The following is an 8,484-nucleotide window of genomic DNA, read 5'->3' on the forward strand; positions in this document are numbered from 1 at the left end:
GGAGGCCAGGGCCATTCACTCTTTCTTCATTAATTTCCACATCTTTACCAAGCACTGTCTGAAATCCCCACATCTTACCTGAATAAGGAAGAAACACTTCCCCAGCTTTGGAAGTCCAAGATTCCCAACAGTGCCAATCTGTCGCAGCTGAGACAGCCACAACACACAGAGTGTCACCATATACTCCAGAAGCCTCCAGCCCACACAGAGTAACACCACACCACTCCAGAAGGCTGCAGGCATCTGCCCTTCTTGTTCTTCAGCCCAGCCTTTTATCCCCTCCTGTTGATGCACTGCACCTGTGTGCCCTCTGTTCCCTTTGGTGGTTGGGCAGTGCCCCTGGGCACTCGTTACCTTCAATGCTGCTCACCTGTCCTGCACAGCTGTAGCCCATTGGGGATTAGGCTCAGCCACAGCCCCACTCCCAATCACCACAAACTGTGTGCCTACATCAATCGTAAAGCACTCACAAGATGAAGCTACAAAAAGAAAACCCAGGGTCTCGTTTTACCCTGTCTGCAAACGAAGACAGTCCCCTCTTCTGTGAGGACATTTACATTCCCAGGTAAAAAGCACCAACAGGACCACTGATCTGCCTCTCCATGTATTTCCATTTCCAAATCAATACCACCACTAAATCTTTCAGTTTAAGTTTATACGCTTTCCTCATTTACACCTTTCTCCTCTGTTCCTTGGGAGCTATGAACCTATTTAAAGTAGATGAAAAATGTTGAGGAGTTCACCTCCCAAAGTGTTACCCCCTCTCCACTGGCACAGATGATACATAAATCACTATAAATTATATACACAGGGCCACAACTCCCTTCAAGGATGCCATGCACTGAAGGGTTAAACACACAAACTGCAGATCCTGTCTAATTCCTCTTAATCCCTGGTTACACTGAAGATGAGGTATTGTCCCTGGGCTCCTATTATTGCTGCCAGACACAAAGCAGGGTACACCACAGGGCCACCCAAAATATCCCACAGCATGCAGCCCTTGTTTGAGGAGGCAGGGCTGAGGGGAGCCATGAGGTGTGCAAGGGATGCCAGCAGGCATTAGCCATTCTGTGTTAAATATAAAATCATGGTGGTGAAACCCTCAGCTCTGCCCAAAAGGTTAAAAGAGGATTTATGTTGGAAAGCCAAGAGAAAGGAGTTTTGCTGTTGCTGAGGGTTTTTTTCCCTCAGCAGAAACATTAAAAAGGTATGGAATGGCAAACTGAAGGCACCCCTTTAGGATTCCTACATTACCCTTTTTTTACATGAGATCAAGAGTGATGATTGTATTAACCTAATGATTAACAGGGGGGAAAAGCTGAGACTGATCACCAAACACATTCACGCTGGTCTGTCACTATAGATTACAAATAGGATAAAAATTTAAAAAAAATTAAAAAACAAGCTTTCAGATCCAACAACTACCATCCAAAATTACCATCTAGCTGTAAAATACACTGGAAGAAGCACTTGAGTTTTCTTTAGAATCTCAAATATTTGGTATTTGAAGAAAGCTTTACCTCACTACTTGCATTTTCCTGACACACACCCCACCACCACTTTTCTTTCCATATAGTAACAACAAACACGGAAACATACGCAAGATAAAAAGCTGGTGATGAAAACATAAACCACAAATTGTAAACAAACATTTTGTTTCCTAAACTTTTGTTATTGCTTTGCTGAAAATAACAGAACTGTTCAGTTTCAAGGCACGTCAGCTGCTCTGGGTTCAGCAAGGATTCCCCACAGTCCTGCCACTGCAAAGCTCTGCCCTTGGACACTGTTCACAAAGCACCTGCAAGGGATGGATGAGAAATACTGAAAAGATACTTCCTTCTTCAGTTAGGGCACTAGGTGGATCTTTTCCATATATTTGATATTATTTTAGAAGGTAAATAAAATAAATTTGTGACAGAATTTGGGGAGGGGGGAAATCACACCACTTCCCAAGGACAAGGATTAATTCACTTCTCAAGCAAGTGGTTTCACGCAAGCCTGCTCTTCTTTTGTACTGCCTGCTGGCCAGACAAAGCCGAGTCACTGTTTCAAAACTGTAAATATCTCTATTTCACACCAGGTACCTGTCACCCAAACCCATTGCTGCAGTCTGTATTAGACAAAAGATCCTTAATTAACTTCCTTACTCCCGCTGCTCTCCTCGCCAATCTCAGGCAGCGCGTTTAGCGCTGGGCAGCTCCCCGTGCTCAGTGGTTCTCTCACATGCCACACTGTAATTAAGATGATTTCTGGCATCAGGGCAGACAGCATGGCAGGCAATGAAGAATAATCATGCAGACATTGTTAAGACTATCCTATTACTGGTTTTCCCTTTTCTTTAACCATACCGAGACACAAAACCCAACGCTCTTCATAAGAAAGAAAATACACAATACTCATGTTTTTTCCCCACCAAAAAAAAAAAGATCCAAACCAAAACCCAACAAACAAAATCAAAGAGAAAAAAATATATAAATATATGAAAAAAAAAGTTGTGTTGCTTATTCAGCACCCACTGACAGTCAGCTTGCACACAGAATGTCACTGTAGCAGTTCTTGTGCTGGACAGCAAAAGCCTTCCAGAGAAATCCCATCAGTTAAGGGGAAGACTGCATATGGTTATGTTTTTGAAAGTTGAAAGCTGATTATAATTTATAATACATTTATAAAGAAGCACAGTAAGCTAATTGCATTTGGGAGAAGGCGCATTTTAGAGACTATAAAGATACAAGCAGTAATAGGAAATTCTAACTCCCAATTATGCCTCTCAGTGTTCTTTACAGAACAAAACATTTGCTTGTTATTTCAGAAGTGGTTTGCATTCAACAATGTAAAACTTGTTTGAAGTTTCAATGGTTGTTCTCTTCCCTGCTCAGCAAATACTCATGTTAAATGCTTTTACAACATGTAAGAATATTGCAGCCATAGGGTTGGGTCTCCCATGAATCCTTCCCCAGCCAAGAAACTCTTTGCTCAAACTCAGAGCTGAATGGTTGTGATCCAAATGGCCAATGATAAAGGCCTGATCCTCAAAACAACTGTCCATCAAGACAAAATGTGACACAATAATAAAGAAAAAATTATAAACGTGTATCTTTTACAAATTGTAAAAGATACAATTTGTATCCCTGCACAACAGGAATATTCTCATAAAAATAGCACAAATTACTTAAACCAGCAGCACTGCTAACTAAAAAGGTCTTTTTCCAATACTCTACTGTTGGTCAAAACATGACCATCAGTAGCACACTGCACACACAGCAGGATGGGATCACATTTCTGAGATGGAACAGTGCTCAAAATCCCCGACAATCACTTCAGAGAGGATCTGTCACTGCCAGTATAGGAGAGCAACATCACACACAGATCATACTTAACCTGCAGAAGAAACAACAAAAGCAGCTATGAAGAGAAAAAAATCCACAGCTGTCAAGTAAGAATTGGAAATACCACTTTTGCCAAGATCAAACCAAAAAAAAAACCCCAAACCTGCAAACCACCACAGTATCAAAACCAGCATTTAATTCCCAGGGGAAAGTGTGGCTGGGGGATCTGTAGGGCTGTGCAGCACTGAGGGGTATGTTCAGCCAGGGAGGGAAATGGTTAAACCACTACACACTACCACCATCCTCTCCTGGCTGGCCCACTCAGCAGTGCCAGCCCCAAATTCCCAGGAATGGCAAGTCAAAGGCCATGGTGAAGTGCAGAAGGCAGCTCCAGGAGATGCTGCAACTTCAAGCAAACACAAGACTCATTCTCACACCTGGCTTCTCAGCATTACCACACAAGAAAGCAGGAGCAGTGTGAATGACCAGCTCTGTGACTGAAAGCAGAGCAAATGAAACACTTGTACTTCACAGATGACGTTCCAAACCCGGCTTCCACCCATCGCTTTTCAAGCTAGTCAGGGAGAAAACCTTTAAAGACCCTTCAGTCAAGGCAAATGGCTTTGTGATAAGGGAAGTTTCCAACTAAAATGTTACGCTGTTACCACCTGTCACATCCAGGAAGAGAAACAAAACCATTTTCATACTCATCAGTGAGTTAGGTAGAAAAGTAACCAAAATTGGAGGTGTGTGAGGAGACCTGCCATCCGAGGGACTTAGCCAGGCAGGGATGGCAAGAACTTCCATGACATGAGCTGCTCAGAGCCCATGCTCATGCCCAACACTGACACCACAACTTCAGTGAAAAACCAACCATAATCCTGGAATTACACAGGAGTAACAAGACAAATAATTACTGAATAAACCTTTACCTCTGCTCGCTGCGTGCGGGGCAAAACAGACGACTTCTCGATGGCATAAACATCCACCAGGTAGAGCCGTGCTCCTTGCTCCCTGTCCAGGATGGCAGCGGTCTGGATGACGCCGGTGTGGCGCCCGATGGTGAAGAGGCGCCCGAGGCTCCTGTCCTCGCAGCGGACAGACACGATGTAATATTCCACCTGCGCCTCGGAGCCCCGCGGGCTAGCCGCCTCCAGGGAAATCACGTTCGTCCCGATGGGCTCGCCCTCCTTCAGGATGGTGATGTATTTCGGCTGAGTGAAAACAGGCCCGTCAACCCCCTGCAGGATTATAGTCATCTCAGTGGTGGATTTTCTCCTCTCGGGGCCCAGGTCGGTGGCAGAAACAATGAGGTTGTAGATGAGCTGGGAAGGCACCAAGGCTGAGGCCACTCTCAAATCTCCGCTGTAGCGGTCCACGATGAAGGTCTCGGTGTCTCCATTGACTATCTCATACTCCACCTCCCCATTGGCACCCTCGTCAGGGTCCGCAGCGATAATGGTGGTCAGGATGGAGCCGATCACCACCGAGGGGTCGGCTGCGAGGGCGTTCTGCGACACGAACACGGGTACGTTGTCGTTCTGATCTGTCACCAGGATGGTCACGTTCTTGAGGGCAAAGCGCCTGGACTCCATGGGAACGGCCTGATCGGTGGCTTTGACCGTCAGCTCAAAGAGACTGGCAAACTCCCGATCTATTTCAGCGCTGGTAAATATCGTCCCTCTCACCTCGTCGATACGGAAGTGATTGCCCCTTGGCACCTGCTGGATGATTGCATAGGTTAGCTGCCCGTTAATATCCGCGTCTGGATCGTGAGCAGTCACGGAAATGACAGAGCTGCCCACAGGAACGTTCTCAACAATTGATTTAAAGATGTCTCCTGGAGGAAAATGAGGAGGGTTATCATTGAAATCCCTGACGTGTATGACCACTGACATGGTAGAGGATCGCGGGGGCCTCCCTTGGTCTTTTGCCGTTATGTTTAGCTTATACAGAGATTGTGTCTCAAAGTCCAGTTTCTTGGCAAGGAAAATACTCCCGGTGTTGGGACTGATGCTAAAGGTCCCGTGATTGTTTGTCCCTGTAATGCTGTAGTGGAGGTCAGCATTGTCACCTGAATCAGAATCTGTGGCAGTGACAGACGACACAAGCTCACCAACCCTCATATTTTCCAAGACATCCACTAACAGGGTTGATTTAGGGAAGGAAGGGCTGTTGTCATTTTCATCCAACACATCAATGCTCAACATGCAAGTTGAACTTAGGGGAACAGCTCCAGAGTCTACAGCTTGGATGACAAGGGAATACGATGCAGTAGCCTCATAATCTAGTCTGCCCACTAAGGTCACTTGGCCTGTGCTGCTGTCTATTACAAACTGATTTTCTTCATTTCCCTTGATTACAGAATACTGAATCAACCCATTAACCCCTTCATCAACATCTGAGGCAGAAACTCGCAGCACTTGTGTCAGATTTGCTGCCAATTCTGATACAGTGGCTTGGTAAAGATCTTTCAAAAACTTGGGGGCGTTATCATTGATGTCTTTCATGTAGATCTGTACAGTTGCCTGATCTTTCAGAGGCTTTGGCAACCCTTGATCAGTGGCTATTACTGTAAGGCTAAATACTGCAGCTCCCCTCTGCCTCATGAGAGCTTCTCTGTCAAACTGATGAGTGCTCCTAATCTCCCCAGTTACTGTGTTCAGCTCAAAATCTGGCTGCATATGCTCAAATGAATACCTGACCTCACCGTTTGGCCCAAAGTCTTTATCTACAGCATTTATTTTACCCACATACGACCCACCTCTCTGTTCCTCTTCAAAATAAAACACATAGTTGGTACTGTTGAACAGGGGCCTGTTATCATTTACATCCTCCAGAATCACAGTAACATTCACAGTAGCATTGAGTGGCTCTACTGCTCTATCAGAGGCAACGACCAGCAAAACATATCTTTCCTGAAGCTCACGGTCCAGTTCACTTTTTATATACAGCTGGCCATCTGGGAATATGCCAAAGGCATCCCCAGCATTTCCTTCAATTATACTGTAAGCTATTTCACCGTTCACTCCCGAGTCTTTGTCAGAAGCCTGTACCTTAAAGAACCTGGAATTCACAGGTTCTGACTCCAAAATAGTAATTTCATAGGAAAGCTGGTCAAACACAGGCGGGTTATCATTTACATCATGGACAGAGACAGTCAGGATAAAGGTGGAGGACAGCTGAGGCACCCCCATATCCGAGGCCAGGATTTCGACCTGGTAAGACCCAGCATTTATGTCAAGCGGCCCCGTTAAGCTTATAGCACCAGTTTGTTCATTGATTGAGAACAAGCCCTTTGGGTTTTGCTTAAGGCTGTAAAGGACCATGCCATTAACACCTTCATCAGGATCAAGAGCTTTGGCCTGGAATATGGTATGCCCAGCTTTCCAGTTCTCAACGACGTTTACACTTTCCACCACTTGAATGAAGTGTGGGGAGTTGTCATTTAAGTCTTTGACAGTTATATTGACCACAGCATCGCCAGTTATCGCCCCACCCCTAGCAACCACCTTCAGCTGGTAAAATGCTTGTTCCTCCCTGTCAATGATACTGGCTGTGGTGATCTGCCCCGTCACCCTGTTGATGGCAAACACGCCCCTCTGGTCACCCGTGGTAATCAGGTAACTGATGTTGGTGTTGAGGTCCATGGTGGAAGCAAAAACAGTACCCACGTGGTAACCCAGGGCAACGTTTTCAAAGACAACAAAACTGTACGTGCCCTGGCTGAAAACAGGGGGGTTGTCCTGTGTGTCCAAGACAGTGATGGTGACAATGGCTTGGTTCTGAGACTGAAGATGGCCACCATCAGTGGCCACGATCTGCAACTGGTAAGCAGTTTTCTCCTCCCTGTCCAGGGCTATTTTTGTTGTGATGACTCCTGTCTGCCCATGGACCTGAAACCTGGAGGTATCTCCAGCTGAGATGCTGTACTTGACTGTCCCATTGGGGCCCAGATCGGGGTCCGTGGCAGACACAGTGGTCACATAGGTTCCAGCTGGCTCGTTTTCTTGGATATGGGCAAAATACTGAATGGGGTAAAACACAGGGCTATTGTCATTCACATCCAGGATGGTCACGTTAACTCGGGCCACTGCAGAGAGGGGAGGAGAGCCCAAATCAGTGGCCAAGACCTGCAAGGAGAATTGAGACTGCTCCTCCCGGTCCAGCTGTGAGACGGCGCTGAGCTTGCCTGAAACCGGGTCCAGGCGAAACATCTGGCGAGGGGTCACAGAGGAGGGGCCAACTGCTGCCAGCGCCGGCTCGGCTTCCTGTAGGGAGAAGCGGACAGTCCCATTGTCCCCCAGGTCCCCATCAGTGGCACTCAGGACAAGCAGCTCAGTTCCTGACGGGGAGTTTTCAGCCAGGGACACCTGGTAACCCTCAGGCTGACCAAAGCGAGGCTTGTTGTCATTGACATCCAGGACGGTCACCACCAGCTGTGCGTAGGAGAACTTGGGCTGCACGCCCTGGTCACGGGCACTGATGTTGAGCACCACCTGGGAAGCAGTCTCCCGGTCCAGCCTGCTGGAGCTGGACGTGCCCTCGGGGACGGCCGTGGTGACCAGCCCGCTGTGCTCGCTGATGCGGAACCAGCCCAGCTCGTTGCCCGAGACGATGCTGTACTTGAGGTTGGCGTTGAGGCCTGAGTCCCGGTCCGTGGCGCTGAGGCCCCGCACGTAGCTGCCCGCGGGCACATCCTCGCTGATGTTCACGCTGTACACCGACTGCCCGAAGACGGGCGGGTGGTCGTTGATGTCGTTCACAAAGATCACCAGGCTGGCCACCGAGGAGCGGCGCGCTCCCGGTCCAGCGCGGCCGCTACCTTGATGAGGCTGAGGTTGGGTACCTTGCTGCTGTGCACCTCGAAGTGCCGCTGCTCGTTTCCCGCCAGGATGGACACGGAGATGTTCCCGTTGGCCGCCGGAGAGTCGGCATCGCTCACCGTCAGCAGGGCCACCACCGTGCCGGGGGCCGCGTTCTCATCCACGGAGGCGAACCGGGAGGTGGCCGGGAAGTAGCGGAACTTGACCCGGGGCTCGTTGTCGTTGACGTCGAGCAGGCGGATGAGGGCCTCGGCCCGGCCGCTCAGCGCCGGCACCCCGCGGTCCATGGCCTGCACGGTCAGCGAGTACTGCTGCCGCACCCCGTAGTCCCG

At 48.2% G+C, this 8,484-nt stretch overlaps 1 protein-coding gene across 1 annotated transcript in view; it reads right to left on the bottom strand.

The window, feature by feature from the left end:
* The window catches only part of LOC102039384 (protocadherin Fat 4-like), a gene marked incomplete at its 5' end in the record, with an annotated part of 121,963 nt that overhangs the window by 112,736 nt on the left and 743 nt on the right, over window positions 1–8,484 (bottom strand). Inside the window, 2 exon segments of the mRNA XM_031064792.1 lie at window positions 4,259–8,124; window positions 8,127–8,484. Coding sequence (XP_030920652.1) covers window positions 4,259–8,124; window positions 8,127–8,484 — 4,224 coding nt within the window.

This window comes from Geospiza fortis, unplaced genomic scaffold, assembly GCF_000277835.1.
Source record: "Geospiza fortis unplaced genomic scaffold, GeoFor_1.0 scaffold1476, whole genome shotgun sequence".
In the NCBI taxonomy this organism is placed as follows: domain Eukaryota; kingdom Metazoa; phylum Chordata; class Aves; order Passeriformes; family Thraupidae; genus Geospiza; species Geospiza fortis.